Source organism: Corella eumyota, chromosome 4, assembly GCF_963082875.1.
Source record: "Corella eumyota chromosome 4, kaCorEumy4.1, whole genome shotgun sequence".
Lineage (NCBI taxonomy): Eukaryota > Metazoa > Chordata > Ascidiacea > Phlebobranchia > Corellidae > Corella > Corella eumyota.
The window spans coordinates 14,590,466-14,610,826 of record NC_137493.1 but is presented as its reverse complement, the minus strand read 5'-3'; the positions used below and the strand labels follow the sequence as shown (position 1 = coordinate 14,610,826).

The 20,361-nt window shown below is 28.9% G+C and overlaps 3 protein-coding genes across 3 annotated transcripts; all 3 read right to left on the bottom strand.

The window, feature by feature from the left end:
- Positions 1–749: 749 nt before the first annotated feature.
- LOC145750247 (BSD domain-containing protein 1-like) lies at positions 750–4,608 on the bottom strand. The gene is made up of 10 exons (XM_082566236.1): positions 4,503–4,608; positions 4,135–4,225; positions 3,763–3,885; positions 3,280–3,388; positions 3,020–3,139; positions 2,739–2,920; positions 2,292–2,373; positions 1,563–2,015; positions 1,268–1,368; positions 750–949 (listed from the first exon to the last, which is right to left on the bottom strand). Exons 1-10 carry the CDS (start codon positions 4,526–4,528, stop codon positions 917–919), a joined length of 1,320 nt encoding a protein of 439 aa, XP_082422362.1. The 5' UTR covers positions 4,529–4,608; the 3' UTR covers positions 750–916.
- A 365-nt stretch (positions 4,609–4,973) lies between these two features.
- On the bottom strand, positions 4,974–7,393 carry LOC145750352 (uncharacterized). Its single transcript, XM_082566369.1, has one exon. The coding sequence runs from the start codon at positions 7,245–7,247 to the stop codon at positions 5,325–5,327; it is 1,923 nt and encodes a 640-aa protein (XP_082422495.1). The 5' UTR covers positions 7,248–7,393; the 3' UTR covers positions 4,974–5,324.
- Positions 7,394–8,070: 677 nt separating this feature from the next.
- LOC145749334 (protein phosphatase EYA2-like) lies at positions 8,071–19,329 on the bottom strand. Its single transcript, XM_082565076.1, has 16 exons — positions 19,205–19,329; positions 19,009–19,083; positions 18,751–18,906; positions 18,632–18,686; positions 18,171–18,240; positions 17,686–17,776; positions 17,377–17,490; positions 13,700–13,776; positions 13,286–13,403; positions 13,029–13,156; positions 12,076–12,159; positions 10,548–10,637; positions 10,022–10,194; positions 9,716–9,871; positions 8,874–9,096; positions 8,071–8,718 (listed from the first exon to the last, which is right to left on the bottom strand). The coding sequence occupies exons 1-16, from the start codon at positions 19,302–19,304 to the stop codon at positions 8,638–8,640; spliced, it is 1,791 nt and encodes a 596-aa protein (XP_082421202.1). The 5' UTR covers positions 19,305–19,329; the 3' UTR covers positions 8,071–8,637.
- Between the last annotated feature and the right edge of the window lie 1,032 nt (positions 19,330–20,361).

The window sequence follows — 20,361 nt, the reverse complement described above, 5'->3', positions numbered from 1 at the left end:
TCTTTGATACAAATTTCATCGTTTTTTGTTTCTGATGAATTTTCTTTTTCTGGCAAAGTTTTTCTAGTTTTTAGCCAATTTCTCAATATCTCATCAGCAGAAAATTGCTCAAAATTCATGGTTTTATTGTCCCTTTCTTGCTTGTATTTAAATTGGTTATACCACAATTGTTTGTTTCTTAAGTGAGGTCCACTTTTTAAATGTTTTTTTCGCGACGATAAATTATCCTGAAAACTGCGATTGCAGTAATGGCAATAATATTGACGACCCATTTTGTTTAATCTTAGAAATCTAACTTACAAACATATAAAATTAATTTAATAACCTGGTTTTTAGTTTACTAAATTGAGAAAAAAAACTGCATTCAGACATATAAATTTAAGCTGTTTTTTTTGTAAACATAAACAATACAGAAATAGAGGAATAAACGGAATTGCGGAAAACAGCGGAAAAGTAGAGTGGAATTTCCTTTTTTTTAAATAATGAAATATATATTTTTTTAATTATTAGTTTTTTATTTATTTATTGCAATTTTGAATACTAAATTTTATTGGGTAAAAATCTACAAATATTAACAAAAAACGCTTAAAAAGGCTATCAATTTGACTGCCGCAGATGGATTCCAGCTAGGTACACTTCATTTTTCAAAAACCTTAATCTTATCTCTCACCTTAAATTCAATTAATCAAAACCAAAGCATAATTCTGTCTAGTTTAAAAACTACCTTTTTCGATTTTGGAAAATAATACTTCAATAATAAATCTGTATTAATGAAGTGGTATAACAAATCACCAAAGAAAAAATATGTACAAAAGTAAAACAATAATAATATATACTAGCAAGCACAAAAATTTAGGCTGTCATTGACGTCAAGAACAGTATAATGACATCATGGAGTTAGTTATAATGTCATAAATTACTCCCAATCCTCCCAGCCTTCTATCTCCTCCTAAATATTAAACATTAACATGATAAAATTGGATAAGTTTGTAGACAAAACTTCAAAATTTAAATCCCGCTAAAAACACTACAGAAAAAATGCAAATTATAATATTAATTTGCCAACACTTGGTCTCAAACTCAAGACCTTATCTAACACTAAAAAGTAATAAAAACAAGCTTAAAATGCATTTACAGGCAGTGGGAATCAAACCTAGAACCTCAGGTACAAAAAATAGTGACTGTTCATCCAAATTATAATTTTTTTATATGTCCAGTAGTTGGAATTAAACTTTAAACCTCAAAAATAAAATGATAATTAACTTACATCAGGAGCAACTTCCTCTGCAAGAGCTTCCTCAATTTCTTCGGCTGTCATATCCAAATCAAACTCCTTCTCCCAATCAGAACTATCACCACTCGACGTCTCTATTCAATAAATATTTATAATGTTTTTATGATAATTTAAAATTGTCTGTTTTTAGTTATATTGATAGCATGATATAGTGGTTAGAACATTTGGTTTTACTACATGGCGTCCTGGGTTTAATCCCCACTGTTCTTGTAGTGCCCACATCAAGGATAAATATACCAAAAAAAAAATTGTATAGTGTTGTTTATACCTTTTGAATCAACTTTCGGAACTTTTTCAGCTTCTTTTGTTGATGATTTTTTTTCTGCTGATTTATTCGGTTCTTTAATCTCAGGGGTTTTTACAGTAGAAACGGCAGTGTCCTTTGTAGATTGACTTTCAGCAGGATTCTCCTTTGAAATCCCAAGTTTTGTATTGTCAGTATCTACAGTTTCTGCTTTAATTTGAACTGGCTCGGATTTTACATTTTCGGGTTCATTTTCTTGCAGAAATTCTTGTTGAATTTCCGTAGTAATCTCAGTTTGATTGGTATTTATATCTTGGTTTTCGGCAGAAATTTGTTCAAATTCTGCCGTTACATTTTCAGTTTTTTGTTGTGGTGGAAGCTCTGTAGTTTTTTCAATTTCGGCAATGTTTTTTGTTTCTGTATTTTCTGTTTCTTGTAATTCAGTGGCAGTAGGTAGATTTACAACATCAAAATCATCTAAAAATATGGTAACTTTTGTTAAACTTTTTTCAAGTAGAAAAAATTAAAAACAATTTTTTTTCCTAAAAACTAGTCGATAGCCCACCCCACGGTCGGAATTTTAATTGTTGTAAAATAGTCACAACTCTCAACTAATATTTGCTTGCGATAATTTACTTGTGCAAGCGGCAGTTTTATCTATTTTGTAGGCTCATAAATTGGATGTTTAGGCAACAAAATTGAATATAAATAAAAAAAAAATTTTTGAGCGGGTAAAAAAAGTTTCTTTTTTACCTTCTTCTCCCCATGTTAACTCAGTTTCTTGCTTGTCTTGCTGATCAGCTCTCTCAATTAACAAAGCTCTTCTTTGCTCTGCCTGAGTTAGTTACAAGAAAAATTTATTATTTTTAATATTTATTTTATTGCTTTATTACACCAATTTATTTTATTTTCTGCCTTTGTTATTGTAGAAAAATATTGTAACTTAATTAAGTACTTTTAATAGATTATATATGAAATAAAAAATTAAATTGATTTTTTTTTTTTTTTAATAAAAAATTAAATTGATTTTTTATTTCATATATAATCTATTGAAAGTACTTAATTAAGATACAATATTTTAAACAAAAATGTAAATGTACATTACTCACCTAAGGCATGTAATGTAAAACACATACCCACAAGTTAACAAAAAATATTACTTTTGTAGCAAATTAATTTAAAAAAATGAATTATTTATACCTTTTTCAGTAAACCCATTTTATAAAAATATCTCGACCAAAATTCAATATGTGAAACAGCATCAGGCACTAATCTTGTATAAAGCGCTCGAATTTCTTTAAAATCCACCATTAAAATCGAAATCTCTTCTTTTTTGACTTCAAAATCAAAAGTTTCAAGCCATTTATCAAACTCAAGTTTGTCTACAAAAAATTTTTTTTAAATAAAAAAAAATTAAAAAATTTAAAAAAATGTCACAAAATTTTAATAATTTTTTTATCTAAACTATAAAAAAATTTTACTATCGGGTTCGTTGCAGTATGTTCCAGCATCTGTTTGTAAATTATAATACCGAGCTTCTGAGGGTGACATTACCCGAGTTCCTGTACTTGTTCCTAACAAAAGTGAGTTGTTGATATCCTCTATTAAGACAAAAATATTTAAAAAAATAAAGTTATTTCATATCAAGTTTGATGTAGTTATTTTAATAGTGTATTAAATTTAGGACACCTTATTTTGTTTATTTATTTATCTATCACAAAAATCAAAGTTTAAAACTAACCGTCGGAGTCTGGAGGAAGGGGTGTGACGTGACTTACCACAGAACCGAGAAAACCTGATAATGAATTGGTCACAAGCTTTGTTGTCTGCGAAGCTTCTTCCATATTTCCCTAATAAAAATTCTATGATTAACTAAATTTAAAAATTTAACTGGCAGCATAGTTGTAATAGTGAAAACACACAATTTTCCCCACTACCTAAATGTTATAGCAACTTAACGTAAAATTAGTCAATACCCCTTTATAGTCGTGCCTTTCATTGCATTAATACAGTTCAAATCTTAACTTATATTTGCTTGCAATAATTTACTCGAGGACCACCAAAGAAAGCTTTATTTACTTTGTTATCCTAGAAATTGGATAACATGTACATGGTTCACTAAAGTCCATTCTATATATATCAGACGAAGTAACAAAAAAGGCCTTCCCACATCAAGAATAAAGATTTATATGACAATTTTAAACATTTTTAATAATTTTCTAACCTGTATATTAAGTTGTTCTTTCATAGAAGTTGCAGTTTTAGCGACAAGTTTTGAAGTGTCGTCCTTTACAGTTTGTGTGAATTCTCTCATATCTCGTACCATAAACTCATTTGTTTCCGCTATCTATATAATAAAAATAAATACATTTAATAATTATGAACTTGGTCTAATTTATAAACCTACAAAAAAATAAAACCCTATTTGTAGTGTAAGGGCAAATATTAATTGAGAGTTGCAATCATATTCGGACGAATGAAATGCCGACTGTAGGGCGTGCCATAGACTAGTAGTTAATTAAATACAATTGTTTCTTATATGCATTTTCTTGTCCAATTTTAAATTGCCAATAATATTTAAAATAAAATATTTTACCTTTTGTTTTGCTGTCTCATACCAAGATCCGATCCATGACGAAGCGATTTCACCTACTGATGATGTTGCTGACTCATCAGCTTTAGTGTCACTAAAAATTTAATCATTATGTTACGAAGATATGATTTATAATTTGTTGTTGTTAAGATAAATTGAAGATTTAATAATATTCAACATTAGATTGAATTTTTAAAGTAGGCCTGTTATGACATATTGTTATGGAATTTTTTTTCTGTATGCCATGTAGGTATAAACTAAAACTAGCTAAGAAAATGCTTAATTGCGAATCTATTATATTTTAAAATATAAATTAATCTAATCAAATAATAAACAAAAATTAAAAATTTCAAAACGAAAATTTTACTTACTCTTCTACTGCTTCTTTTTCTGACATTTTAATCTTTTTTATCAATAACTTGGAGATTTTAGAACAATTTTAACTTAACATTATTACCAAAATCTAAACTTATATCTGCGAAAAGATTAAATTTAAAAAATTAAATTTGAAATTATTTACTAAAACAACTAACATTGAAGAATAACAGCACCAACACTGACATACCTGATTAAAAATTAATAAAACATTACAAATATAAAAATATAAAACAATAAATTAGTGCAACTTGAATTTTGTTATATTACAGCTTAATCTTAGAAATTGTCTTATAATGTAGCAAAATTGTGTAAAAATATAAATTAGAAAAATTCAGAAAATATGAAAAAATGTGAATGTTTGAAGAATAAAAATAAAATTTTGTTATTCACAATGAAATAAATGAAACTAGATAAATACGTAACTTTTTAAAAAATATGTATATATTCGATTTTTGTAGTACCTAACAAAAGTAAATAAAAAAGCATTTCAATTTTACACTATATTACAAGTTGTATATAATAAATATAGTAGTGCAACAAATTATATGAATTAAGATAATATTATAAATTAAACAGTGTGTAAAAATATATGATAACAGTAACATACCCTATATGAATATTAGTACGATTTAAGTATATATATCTTTAAACTACATTTTGATCAACAAGTTGAATTTAAAAATCAATCTTTTTGATTGTTTTGCAATTGTGAATTGCGTAAGTCTTATAATATGCAGCATAATTAATATAGGGTAAAAATATTCTATTACTAGTCCTAGGTTATAGGTTTGATATAGTTTGGTCCAATCACTTTATTAACTTGAATCTTGTTTTTCTATTTTAATGGCAAATTCAATCAAAGTGTTCATTTTTTCTTTAACATTTTCAATGGCATGGGCAAGTTCATTTTCTTGGCAAATTTGATCCTTTTTTTGTTCAGTTTCTTTCATTTTGGCGCCAAGGGTTTTAACAATTAAGCTAAGGTGATCATCATATGATAAAGAATTGTCTGAATTCTCTGTCAAATTTTGATTAGTAAGTTTTCTAGAGTTAGTACTTGAATTAGTAGAATTTGATCTGTCATCATTTTTTCTGATTTTTTTCTTTGTATCGCTGCTTTTTCTAGAAACCTTACCACTAGGGGGTAAATGTTGAAGATTTTCCATTTGGTGAGATGAGTTCGAAAGGTAAGAACCATTTTGGGGTTGAAATTCATGTTGTCGGTAAGAACCATTTTGAGGTTGAAATCCATTCTGTAAAGAGCCTGAATTTTCGTGATTATTCTGAGAATAAAATTCCTGATTTGAATCATTTTGATTGGAGAAATGACTTTCTTCTTCATTGTAATGTTCAGACTGATCATCATTTAAACTAGTGTTGTGACTTGAGCCCTCATAATTAGACCCACTCTCGTAATGAGGTTCATACATATTCTGTTCTCTGTTTTGCAAAAAATCATCGGCAAAAACCACACATTTTAAGTTGTCCAGTTCGGCCTGCAAATTAATATTCTGTTGGGTCACTGTATCTAATTTACTCTGTAAAATTAACTGTTCTTCGTCATTTTGAGGTCTTTCGTGTTTTGATTTTGCCAAAAGTTTTGCAGTTCCAGCTATTTTCTTATTCTCTTCCTTCAACCTAGCAACCAGTTCTAACAGTTGTTCTTTTTCTTCTGAAGCAAGACTACTAACATCTCTAAAATCGACATTCTCTTTTGTGGTGTGTTCACTTTGGATGGAATTATCGCTTTGTGTGATTGGCAGAAAACTAGAAGATGGCGATTTGTGCTTGTAACGTTTTGTGACAATATTTCGGATGGTTCGGGCAAATGCATTAATCTTATCCTTGCTTCCTGCTGGCGAGTAATATTCCTGACGTGGGTGACTCTGCTTGTGCGTTCCAGTAGCTTTGTGCTGAGTTAAATAACAAATCTGACACATGTCGTAGTCTAAACATCGCAGACACTGAACACGAATTCCTACAATCGGCCGCACCTTACACATAGAGCATTGAATGTTTTCGTGAACTGAAGACTTGGAAAAGTTTAAACGATGCATTGTAGGTAACCATACTATGGTCTGCGGCTCTTTCAACATCCAATGGACCAGTTGGTCCTCTGAAATAACTCCACCAAGTACCTTGTCAAAGCAGCTTTGAATTGCAGGTGATATTTTCGAGAAACTGTTTGACTCGCCAAAAATATCTGTGATTCGAACAAAATGGGTTAATAATAAACCGGTGCGACTTCTAGACAGCATTCCCAGTGATCCAGCATATAAGTTAAACAACAATTTGTATTTTGTTTTAATTTCTTCATGGCCTAGAACGATAAAAAACAACACGACCGAAACAAGAGCTACGGTACTCTGTTCGCCATTCTCTTTTTCGTCTTTGTAAATTTCAAAAATCAAACACGAAATAAATTTACACAATTTTGTGCCGTTCACTTGAATCCCGGACAATTTAACAATATTTTGCACAACTTTATATAAAATTCCAAATGTCGCAACTTCGTTTGTGATATTATCAACCTGTTTATGTTTAGATGATTGGCATGCTGATTTAACACATTGAAATACTGAGTTTGTATTCACTTCTTGTAGTTTTAATATTTCTTGTAAGCAGCATAGCTTTAAAGCAGTTCTGTAAACACTTAGTTTTATGTCATGATAGTCAGAATTGATTCGGTAAACTATATTGTCCAGTTCATGTTTAATATCGTTCATCCTAAATGACATTGTGCCTAAAATTTAAAACGAAAAAAAAATTTAACAGTTTAACTAAAATTTAAGTCTACCAGTCTACCAGTCTTATTGTAAGAATGTTACGTTAGCCATATACTTACAAATAAATCACTTTAATTTTAAATAACACCAGCATGCTATTATTATTTTTATTTATGAAAACATTTAAATTTGAATATTTTTATTTTTTTAAGTTAAACTGCCTTTGTTATTGTTTTACGGGTGCGAGATTGGTTGATAGTGACGTCATAGCAATTTATGAGCCCACATAGGAATCTCCAACCAAAATTTTAAATTTTGATTTAAAAATAGTTTTTATTTAACATAAACGTCAAAATTTACTCAAATTATTTAAAAAAATTAATACCTAAAACATTATTACTATATTTTATTTATTAAAAGTGGTTTAATTTTTAGTTTAGATTTTTAAATTTAATACAATTTTTTCGTGTGTTTTTAAAATATGTATATTCGAAAAATTAAAGGCAACAACTTTTTAAAGTATTTTGGATAACAATATGTTTTTTAAAAAGTTATTTAAACAAAAATGAGTAATTAGTCTTAATCCAGAATTTGATATTTGATCCAGTATACCAGCTGAGCGAGAAGTGACGTGAATTAGGAAATTAGTAACTTTACACTTGAGAAAACCTGTTGATAAAATTTTGTGGCTAAACATAGGCTAAGAATACGTGTTTTAACTAAAAAAAATACTAGTATAAATTAAAAAATAGGGAAAACATTTACAAAATTGCTAATAACTTCTAGAAAACAGTTGTACTTTAAATGAAAATTTGTTTTATTGTTCAGCTTCGCCATATTACAATAACGACAATGCAGTTTAGATTTTAAATTTAACACTGTATTTCCAATTCTAATAATTTCTAAAATGTGTCATGGAAAAATATTGGTTTTGGTCCATAGATATTGTTAAATACAACAAAATGTAAAGGGATAAAAAAGGTAATGTTTAGAGTTTGGGCAGAGCAAATTGGAATGTAAATTGAAAAAACTGAATTTAAAGATATTTGTTACAATATACAAAACAGCATATTTTTGAAACGACCTTAAATTAACTTAGTAACTTCAATTTAGGGTTTTTAAAAATGGAGACACAAAAAATGTTGTTTAAATTTTAGCACCATATTTGCTTTAATCTATGATTTAACGTAAACCATAATTTTCGACATTTAAATAGCGAACGAATTTTCGCAAACTTAGCACCGCAGTAACGCATTAAACGTACCATAAAATAAAAATAACAAAAAAAATAAGAAAACACCACAACTAAGAGTTTTTTGTAGCACCGCCGGGTTTGAAAAGCCTGTAATCTCAGAGTTGAAATTGAAAATTGCACGGGTTTTATAGCTTGGGGGAATACCCACTACAGGTACTCCTGCTCCAGAGCGTGATGTAGTGCCATGAGGTCGGAATGAGAGGAAATCCGCCAAAATGGCATGTTATGCTAAAAAAACACAAAATAAAATTAAAAATTTAGTCAATAAAATTTACTAAAAAAACTTTCAAATTTTCATTTATTTAAACAAAATATATTTTTTTTATTTTATTTTTTTTTTATTTTAAATTTTTTTTTTTTTTTACAAAAATTTGATGACTCACCACTTTAGCTGCTTGCTCTTCATCTCTCCCATCCCCCACCGCCACATACGTCACATTTCGTCCAAACCTTTGAATAATTCGTTCGAAACAACTTTCTTTTCCTATCTTGGTCGCGCTGTACACGTTGTCAATGCTGAAAACGTCGCCCAGTCCGTATAAGAAAAGTTTGGCGAGCGCGGGGACAAGCTGAGTGGTTGTAGCTAACACGTTTACACAATTCGGTCTAAAATAACACATAAATTAACAAATAAATAAAAGTTACTTTTAAAAAGGTATTCAACAAAGGCCACAAGTGCAGGGTAATGGTTATAGCACTTGTCTGAACCATGAGGTCTTCAGTTCGATCCCTGCTTTTTTTATGTCGTTAATCCTTTCATTAAGGTACTGTAACCGATGCTAGCTCTTGCCGAGCCGCCAGGATGATGGCAGAACCATAAATCGTTAACATCGTTAACTAGCAAAAAAAATCATTTGACCGGTAGTGTGATAAACCGGTTTATGGCGTCGGACTACGAGACGAAAGGTTTCGGGTTCGGGCCGCACCAACGCAACACTAATCGCCCTTGGGCCCAGCGTTCACAGATAGCTCAGACATGTCCCAATCGCACACCCTTACCCAATAAAAATATCAAAAACCTATCCCTTAAAGGGGATAGAGAAAAAAACTTAAGACTGGGCCGGGGCAACAAACTTGTATGTTTAGACTGTAAAGTTGTCCTACATCTAGAAATAAACAAAAATTAAAACCAACACAATTTAAACAATAAAGCAAAATCTTGAGCAAAATTTGTAACATTTTACCCATAAAATTAAGCCTAAAAACACAAAATAATTTAAACTACCTTTGTTGGATGATATTAAGAGATTTAATTGCCAGTGTGAGCCAGTTATCTGTCACACTTTCAAGATCGTTTCGGAGTTGAAGCCAAGCATCTCGGCCATGACTTGGTAGAAGTGACGTCACGTTGTTGGAATATCGTTCGTAGATTTCCTTGATTCTAAACAAAATATTTAAAATATAAAACGCGGCGTAAAAATAAGAGAAAATGCGCAAAAAACATAAAATTAAATTACCAGTATTTGGAAAATCACAAAAAATTGTAAAAAAATAAAAATACTCCAAAAATTAAAAAAATTATTTTTTTTACCTTCGATATCGGAAAGCGAGTTTTCTCATCCAGTCGACCCCGCCGCGCACCCCAGTGGCCATGCACACGTTCCCGGAAGTCGACCGGAAGCCGTCGGTGGAGAAGTTGTATGACGTCAGATCCTGTCCGTTGTCGTCGGATGATACGTCATCAATGTGGACTTGGTCGCATTCCTAAAATTTAAAAAAAATGAAAATTTTGTGTTTTTTTATAAATTTATAAAAAATAAAAATCTATTAAATTTATTAAATTTTTTTTAGTAATTTATACGAAAAAATATAGTACATGGCAAAATTAGTTTTCTACCTAATAAAAATAAAAAAACATAGAAAAAATACTTTTTAAAACGCCATAAAAAAAGGACTAACCAAAATAAAATTACCCCTTTTTAAAAACAGGACCCTTGCAGGTACGCCAAATAAAACATTTAATATTAACTCAACTTGTATAAAAACAATATTTTGAAAACCATGATTTCATAAAAAAAACACAAAATTAAAAATTAAAAATTTTATGATTTCCCAACCTCCAAGTCGTTGAAAAATAAATGTGTGTCAGCAAGATTAAAAATAAGTTCCTCCATTCTTAAACCCAGAGCACACGTGCTTGAAGCGTCCTAATATGACGTATAAATGTTAGATTATGACGAAACAAATATACATTTTAATATAGTTAAAAGCAATAGCGTAAAAAAATCTAAAAACTACAAAATTTTCGCACAGAAAAAAAATAAAAAAATGTTTAAATTATACTATATGTAGAATGGTCATCAAACGAAATATTGTCGCGCGACTAAAATAAATATAATCGTTTTCGTTTGTCGCTATTTAGTTAAACTGATATGTTTGATCTTCAATTTAAATTTAGCTAATAACACTTGGTATAGGTGAAGAGAAAATTACCAAAAAAATTTAATTTATTTTTACGTTATTTAAAAAAAATAAAGGTTATTGTTTTGAACTTAAAATTTTATATTTTACGAATAAATTTACCAATATTTTTTTTTAAATTGGTGAATATTTAAAGACCAAAAATTTTTAATTTTTCTGTGTAATAAAATTTAAAAAACTGTCTGAAATTAAACCCGTTTGAAATTGGATATTTAAAAGCCTTTAGGGCCTAAATAATTTATAATATTTTTATCCTTACAGTACACGTTCAACTGAAAACATAGTTTTAACAACACATTTTTATTTCAAAAAACATAATTTTCAAATAGGCTGATTTTGATTTTTTATTAAAGCAATTTTACGTTCAAAATATAACGGAGCGTATGTTAAACCTTTATATTTATTCGCCTAATTTTTGGATTTAATTAAAACATTTGATAAATACAAAATGGCGCAAAAAATAAATGGTCTTTTGTTTCAATGAAAAGCACCAACAAATACGTTTTAGTTAACGGTATTTTAAGATTTTTTATACATAAAAATGAAAATAATTTGGTGCGTCTTTTTGGTATATTATTTTTAACACAATGTTTAAAAGTTAACATTTTTAAATATCTACATTTGTTAATGATAGTTTAAATATTCTTATAAAAATTCTTTATTTTTAAATCGTTAAGTATTCTTATTATTTTTAGAAATTCGTAAAAAATTCAAAAATTTCTATCAAATCAAAACCAAAAAAAAAAGAGTTACAACAATTAGTTGTTTGTTTAGGCTGAATCATTTGCGCCAAGGAAATTAAGTTTTTTCATGGGAAAGAAGGGCTTTAAGGTGACACAATGATCTGGTTCGTTTAAATTAAACCATCCGTAAAATTCCGATGGCGTTAACTGCCTGCTAACTGGGTTTGCCATTTTGAGTTGATATCGCGATAAATCAAAATGTAAGCGACTGGCGTCAACAATATAACAACCAAAACATGACTTTTGGGTTAAAAACATGACTTACGTTTTAAAAATGTGATTTTTTTAAATACATACAAGATATTGGAGAAAAAAATGCAAGAATTCAAATATTCTGTTATTGTAATTTGTAATTTTTTTTGAAGTCTTTTTATTTAAATTTTTATAATATGATGATAATTTTTTATTTGTTTAATTTTACCTTTCCGTAGCGTTGAGCGTACGATGACGTCAGAAGTGAGTGGAAAATGATTATCGTTTCGTCCAAATCCCAAACAAAAACTCTCTACGAATAAACAATAATTAAAAATTAAAAACAAAGACAAAAAAATTTAAAAATTTTTTTAAAGTCTGTAAAAATTTTGTAAACAAAAAAAATATTTTGAAATTTGAAGATTAATCTCTTTTTTGTAACGTGATATTCAAGTTAGAGAAAAAACTATAAATTTTAACAACTACATTGATCGCTAATTTGTTTGTTAAACAAAAACACCGTACAACCAATAACAATAAAAAATTTTAATTATAACACATTATTTTAACCATAATTTTTTTTTAAATGTGCGTTTACAAAATTTAAAAAAAATGATAATTTAACAAAAAATGCGCGTAAAGAAAATAAAAAAAATGCGCGGCAAAGAAAATAAATTTACAAAATAAAATTCTGGTAGAAATTTGATCTATTTCAGCATTCCCCGTTTAGTATACCATTTCCTATTTATTATAATAATAATTGTCTAACCATGATAAATTAATTTCTTCTGTCTGTAATCGATATCAAAAATAAAAACTATTAACCAGTAGACTATATGAGATAACCTAAAGAATATCTAAGTTTATTTATATGTAATTATAAAGTTGAAGATATTACATTACTTTTCCTTGATATGTTTTTATTGAATATTATTAAAAAGTAAAAAATTAGATATCTATATTAAAATTTTATTCTTTAAATCTTGTTAATAATAACAAAAAAATCTTAAAAATTTACTTTAAATGCCTAAATATTTATATATATATATATTTTTTTTAAACGGTATGTATATATATTTTTTTTTTAATTTTAAATTTTTTTTTTACCTTTTAAAAAAAGAAACACCTATTTTAAAATAAAATATTATAAAAAATGTTTAAAATTTAATTTTAAATTTTTACCTCTAGTTGCGAATCGGGGCCGGGCGAATTATTTTTACGATTGGCTCTTGCCTTCGATTTTCCGCCCGACTTTCTTCGGTCAAGATCGTCAATTGTGTATTTGATAGAGTCTGCACTGCCAGCTTGGTCTATCAAAAAAAAAAAAATAAAAAAAAATGTTATAATAAAAATAGTATTTTATTTGTAAAAAAATGTTTTAATGTCTAAATTTTGAAATGAAAATCGGCAAATCTTTGAAAATTTTTGATATTTTTTACCTGGCGGGGGCTCTTGAAGTTGGTATGTTATTGGTGACGTAATAACAGCACTATTGTTGGGGTAGTAACCGCTTTGTGCACCATAATAATGAGCATAACCGGCCGGGCCGTAAGTTTCCTAAAATACAACAAACAAAAAAAAAATTATGCTAAATATGTAGTTATTTAGAATCAAATTTAAATTTATAGCTATTCTAAAACAAAAAAGTAAATCAAACAACGTTTAATAGAACGTGAAACTTGATAATAAAACATGAAATTTTCCAAAATCAATAAGATCGGCAGACGACGAAAAGTTTTAAAATTTAAGTTAAAATTTTCTTAAAGCAAGGGTAAAAAAATTCATTTTATTTGTAAACTTTTGTTTTTTTGTTAAAAGTAATTAATTTCTTGTAAATTAATTAAATAACAAACCTGCGGTGACGTATTCATATTGTGTGACGCGGTGCTCAATGAGGCGTGACCACCATAGCCATAACCACCACCAGCACCTAAAAAAATAAAAAAGTTAAAAACCATAAATTTTAGATAATAAACCAAAAAAATTAACTTATTCCAAAATAAACTAAAGCTTTTTAAAATAAACGCTTAAATAAAACCACACTGCGTACTATTTCTATGTTTTAAACTTCTTTATCAAGTTTAGCAGTTGTAACAGCAATAAAACATATTTCCTTTTAACTGTTTAAAAAATACTTATTTATTATACCGAAATTACCAAAAATGTAATAAATGTGACTGTCTTGACTTAAAACTGACTATTAGCGTGTTTTCTTACCAAAATTTCTAGGAAAATAGGCTGCTATTGCTTCCATACCATTCTAATACTTCAAAAATTTCATTAAACAACAATATTCACTTAATTTGGGATCTGACGTCAAAAAACTACCATTACTAGCACAATATGAGGCCTTATTAAAACTCAATTCTTCAGGGACACAAGAAAATAACAGTCTCAACTCAGAGCCTAGTTTTACGCTAGGTCAGCCATGCGAAACAGCAATGCGTGTGGATTTTCTTTTCCCCAAACTTGGCTTGATTTAAATTCAATTGACGTGAATAAACTCAAAACAGGCCGTCATAACTGATTACAGGGCGATTAAGGTGACTTAGAATGCTGGATTACGGTGTGTGGTACAGCCTAATAACCTACTATTTAGCCTATTTACGCTGCAAGTGTGATTAAAATGAGCCTGTTAAAATTCCAGGCCTAACTTCGCTGTATAATTAAGGGACTTCGACACCACCTGAAATATGCATTTCGACTTATGATATTAAGCGTGTACACTCGAGCGTTGCTAATCTACGCTACTATTACAAAACAATCGCACTTTAATGACAGTGCCGTGGCAAAACTCGACTTGGAAACGTAAATAAAGAATTATTTGTCTTGCCAAGGCGTGAAAAGTAATTACGATGACGGGTAGTCAAAATTTCTCCCCAAATTGAGGCGGAAAGTTTACGGCAACAGGCCAACCAGCAACAAGGTAACGTGGGAAAGGTGAACAGAAATGCTCGAGGTCATGCAATATTAACCTTGCCCCGCATATCTGATGCCTTAACTTTCCCCCAAAAAGAGCTAGCAACTTTTACAGCTAGACAGCAAACTAAGCCTCATGCATTAACAAAATTAAGTGTTTTTAAGCCTACATATTCGAATTGAGATCTGGCATAGGCTGAGTCGCGTCGTAGGCGACTTAAAATGACTGTTTTGGGACTAATAGGCGCTAATCCTTGTCAATAAGAACAATTACTTAGCTTTGCGCTTGGCTAACTCGAAAATATGATAATTGGGCTCGAAAAAAATGTCATTTTAGTTCATTTTGGTTAAATTTCGTGTAGGTTTTACGTTTTTGACACAGCTGCGAGTATTTTCGCTAGACCAGCGGCCTGAAAAGGATTATGACAAAACAATTATCGTTAATGCGCTCTGGAAACAGCCTGTTTTGTTACGTCATAATCCCGTTTTCAAACAATCGAATATAATTACGAAATAAACGAAAGCGTTCTAAATCCTTTTAACACCTGTAAATTTGTTGTTTTTTGTTTGAAAATTAAAAATTAAATTCGAAATTTAATAACCAAAGTAATTAATTGTTTATAAATGATTTTTTTTTAAAGATTTGCCCAAATTTCTTTACTATTTTTCTGTGTTTTATCGTTATTTATTTAATTACTTGCATTTTAAATGCAAATTTAAGCTCATGTTAGTTTTCTAATATTTTTGTATAAACAAACCAACTTAAAATGTAAAATTTAGCGTAAAAATAGGATTAAAATGCAAATAAAACGCTTTAAAAATAGTTTATTAAATTCTTCCAATTTTACACATACAATTATTCTCCAATAAATCTTAATAATCAATTAATTTCACTCAATTATCAATTGTAAACTGCTGATTGATTAATCTCCACAAAACCTGGGAAAAAGATCATTCTAAAAATGCTAAAAACTTTAAGTCATGCGTGAAGTAGGCTGACTACTAAATGGCAACCTAAACAATGACCATTCTCACATCACAAAGGGGGCATTGATTGATGACAGGCAATGCATTAGCGAGCCTTAAAGAGAACAAAATATACAAAATGGCGCAAAGCGTAAAATTTAGAAATTAAAAAAGTCTGGTGTTCTGTTTTTTAAAGCGATTTTTAATATATTTTAATTAAAAAATAGATTAATTTTTTTACTGTAGTTAAATATCTCCGAAAATTGGTATTTTGACAAAAATTTTAATTTTACAAAAAAGTATATATATAATTTATATTCAAAATATATTTAAATTAAAATACGGTAATTTTGTTTATTTTGCCCTGTTTTTATTATCGTTTTATATTAAAACAAGTCAAAAATAACGTTTGACTTACCATACATATACTGTCCCCACATTGCTGGGTAAGCCGCCATATTACAAACTAATTTTCTTTTTTTAATTAAGACATCAAATTTTAAAACAAATTTAAAAATTTTACCTAAATTCTGGTACAAAAATAATTTTTAAATTCGCGCTCAGACGTAATAGAAAATAAATGGCAACGATTTAACACCAGTGTTACTAGTTTTTAAAAAAAATCATTTTTTAATATAAATTTAATAATAAAAGTTGCGATTTTTCATTAATAAATTATTATCATTTAGCAAAAATTACAAATTTCTACGCTAAAAACTTAGTAGAACTTAATATATATGCGCACGTTGAAAGCCATAGTCTAATAAATGCGTTTATTAAGTTTCGATTTTTAAACTTTAAAAACTCAACTAAAAAATTTCACAACCTAACGACATTTCAAAACCGAGAACTAAAAACTAACAACGACAACTCTAACCGTTTAAACTCTTATCAGAATTTGATCAATTTTTGCCCGAAGCGAAAACCGACTGGAATTTGATACTATTCCTACTTTTAAAAGCCAGGCGTTCGAACTGCAAAGAAAAAAAGGGGGCTACTGCAGAATTTTTTAGAGCTCTTTGTTTGTATGGCAATTTAAAAGCTGTATATACAATAATATTTCGCACACGGGGCTTTGAGTCGGCTTGAAAACAGCTTAAAAATTATTTTATTAGCCTCTGCCGTTTTAATCAAACGATTAAAATAAATTTTTAGTATTAATTTTGGAAAAAAAATATATTTTAGAGTATGTTTAACAATTATAAATCTGTTATTGTACTTTCAAGCCTATTTAAAATCAAGTTTAACTTTCAATGGCTGTTTAGTTACGTTTAACTAAAACTCAAAAAGCATAACAAAACATCTTATAACAGATTATTATGTTATGCATAATCCTATAACTAAAATAAACATCAATTCTTGAAAAGTGACAGTTATTGTTATAATATTTATAATACTTTAGAGTTAGAATATTCACAAGTAAAAATAAAATTCAAATTTAATAAAACATTAATAATTTTTAATGCTTTTTATACTTTTTTTTCTAGAAGTTATAGGTATTAATATAGCTTTAGTTTATTATAAAACACAAACTTCAAATTATAACAATGCCTCTTTCAATAGTTATTCCAAAAAAAATTCTACTCTATTGTTTTAAGCGTTTGTTGTCACAATGGTCCCTGTTTGTATATTAAACAAATCTTACCTTGGATTGGGATGGCATACTGCGCCGCTTGTGTCGGAAAAGTGGCTGGAGTTACGTAGGAATAACTGGGCTGTGAAGAAGCTGTAGTCTCCTCTATTTTGATTGGCCTATTGCCTAAGACAATAAAAAAATAATAAAATTATAAAATACCTCCAAACATTATTTTAAAACAACTTGAAAAAAAACTTTAAAAATTGGTTTCATTTTTAATTTTCGGTTTCCTATAGTCAAAACAGTTGCCGATTCGGTCACTGACAATGTATAACTACAATTTAACGCAACAATTAACCTAACTGTGACGTAATAAACCTGGTATTTGTGACGGCATAGGCGGCGGGAACCTGGCGTACTGTAGCTGGGTATGCATTGCCGCGTAGTCGAGAGGCTGAGTGGGTGAAATCTAAACGTAAAAGTCATATCAGGTCTTGTTACGTTTTAGTTGGTATCGCGTTAAAGCCCAGTGAGTCAGTATTGGTGTAAATGGATATAATGGTCGCAAGAAAGTCATCAAAAATGATTCATTTCATTAACTGTTGCCTAATTTGTGTCTATTTATATTTCAAGATTAATATAGTTTTCTATGAAAAAAAATCGTTTTGGTGTTCTCAGAACCTAATTAAGTAGTCAATTTTAAATGTTAACAATTGTTGACCTTACTATAAAAACTTAAAAGTAGAATTTATTTGGTTAAAAAGTAATATTTTTAAAATACAAAAAATTGGATTTAAAAATTATGTTTTTTTTTAACGTAGCAAAATATCGAAAATATTTAATAAATTAAAAAACTTTTTGACCTGTTCTTGTTGTTGTGAGTGGTATTGTGGATCGACTGGAATTGCAATTGGGGGCGGAAAATCAGGAATTCTTTAAAAATAAAATTTGCATTTAAAAAAACAAAATAAGTTTTTAAATAATTTACAGAATTCATTACAAATAGTTTTACAAATTTTTTAATTTATGTATTTTAATTTTGATAAACTATTTTTTGATATAAACTATAAATTGATATTTAAAACTATATTTTAAACTTAATCCGAAACAAAATATAAATTGTTAATAATTTAAAAAATTCAATTTTTTACACCTAATGCCTATATAACCAATCCTTTATTTAATAGTCTAGCGTAACATGATATTATATATGGCTCATCCTGTACGCCTAACTATAAGACGTAGAGGGAATTTTATACTCAACCATTTTCATCTCAAATTTAAACCCATAGTAATGCAATTCTAGAAACAAATAAACACTTACACAATCTGGGCCGGTGCGTACTGCGCATGCGCTGGATGAAAGGGGTTCGTCAAGCCTGAAAAAATAAAAATAAAAAAATTATGACGTCATAATCTGAAAACGCGTTTTTTGTCTATTACCTTCATTACTGGTAAGGTATCTAAGTGACGCTGCTGACTCAAACTGCTGCTGCTGCTGCTCGCCTACTATTTCTGACGTCATATGCTGTGTCGTGACGTCATTCAACGACTGGATGACGTGGGACGAGGAGGGCTGCTGACCTTCTAACGGCGAAACTGCGAAAATAGAAACGCACGTGTTTGCGGCGCTTTAAGAATAATTGAATTAAGAAGGAAATTAGTTATCAGGAAGAGGTTTGACATATTTGTTTTACGCACCACTGGTTTCTTGCAAGGTTGTTATAGCAACTGGGGACGAGTTTTTTGACGGCGAAGGAGGTCTTGGCAAATTTTCTAAAAAAAAATTTTTTAAATTTTATTTTTTTTAAAAATTTTTTTTTTTAAAGATATTAATTAACTTAAAGTAAAAAAAAATTACTTAATTGTTAATTAAAACAAGTATCTATAAATGTACCTGAAAAATGTGTAGGAATAATGTTTGTACTGGGTTGAGAGGCATTTTCATGTTCGTTGATTTCGGTTTGGGGACTGAACTGGGTTATGACTGTTGCCATGATGACAGGTTTTTTAAACCGAAACCTAAAAACAATAGAAATCATGAAAAATTATTAAAATATTAGATTTTTTTTATGTAAACTAAAAGACAGATTAAATAATAAGTAATTAATTTGTAATTTTGTACTTTGATTTTTTGAGCCTAAGAATTAAAAGAATTTATATATTTTAAACTTGCTGTGACCTTTTACAATTACTCGTTGTAATAGTTTGTTTATAAATAATTTTCTACGCTTTACCTTCGTTTTACAATTTGCCAGGTGCTTTATTGTTTAAGGAAGTAAATTTTTGTTTATTAAATAATTTAAATTTTGTATATACCAAAAGGTTAGCAGAGGGTCAATGTATAACACAATAGTTGTCACATTAAAACAACTTTACTAAAACATCTTTTGCTAACGACTAGTAACACATACAAAAACTTGTTAAAGTGTCCTTAAATCACTTAAATCGGAAATCAATTAATTTTAAAATGACTTAAAGAAAGGGCTTTAGATTAAAAAACAAGGCTAGTTATGAAACTTGTAGATATTTTTATCAATCATGGCTAACTAATTTCTATGGGCGGGGATGTACCGTAAATTGTTTATATATTTTTACGTAGGTTAGTAACAGGACGCCACTTTTCGGTCGTTTTCGTGAAATTGTACCTCAAAATGAAACCAAATAGGTCGCCTGAAATAACACACGTCATTTACACGTCACAATTTACTATAAAAACGTCATTAGTACTCGACTTACCGTCAGTCTTGCTAGTTAATTCCGAACTGATCAGCAGCAAGTCAAGTTCAAAACTAAGTTACCAATCGTTTTTTAAGCCTTTAAACAAACTCCTACTGCACATTTCTTAAAGCATAACCTTATACACTAAATATTCACTAAAAATACAAAAAAAAACTTTTCAAAAAATTGTTAAAATTGACAAAATTAAACCAAATTTTGTCAGCTATTTCGAAAGTGGGCGACTTGATAATAAAAAGGAAAAACTGGTTTTTATGTCAAACTGATAGTCAGTAGATATGTACGATAATTAGCCCGATAAACGTTGAATAGGTA

What these genes read in the sequence shown, in the direction of transcription:
- LOC145749334 (XM_082565076.1), bottom strand. Translation starts at nt 19,304, where the DNA reads ATGGCAACAGTCATAACCCAGTTCAGTCCCCAAACCGAAATCAACGAA. An exon ending in ATATGAATACGTCACCGCAG is followed by an intron (nt 13,404 to 13,699) that starts GTTTGTTATTTA and finishes GTTGTATTTTAG; the next exon opens with GAAACTTACGGCCCGGCCGG. An exon ending in ACTTCAAGAGCCCCCGCCAG is followed by an intron (nt 13,157 to 13,285) that starts GTAAAAAATATC and finishes TTTTTTTGATAG; the next exon opens with ACCAAGCTGGCAGTGCAGAC.
- LOC145750247 (XM_082566236.1), bottom strand. Translation starts at nt 4,528, where the DNA reads ATGTCAGAAAAAGAAGCAGTAGAAGA. An exon ending in ATGAGACAGCAAAACAAAAG is followed by an intron (nt 3,886 to 4,134) that starts GTAAAATATTTT and finishes TTTATTATATAG; the next exon opens with ATAGCGGAAACAAATGAGTT. An exon ending in ATACTGCAACGAACCCGATA is followed by an intron (nt 2,921 to 3,019) that starts GTAAAATTTTTT and finishes AATTTTTTGTAG; the next exon opens with ACAAACTTGAGTTTGATAAA.
- LOC145750352 (XM_082566369.1), bottom strand. Translation starts at nt 7,247, where the DNA reads ATGTCATTTAGGATGAACGATATTAAACATGAACTGGACAATATAGTT.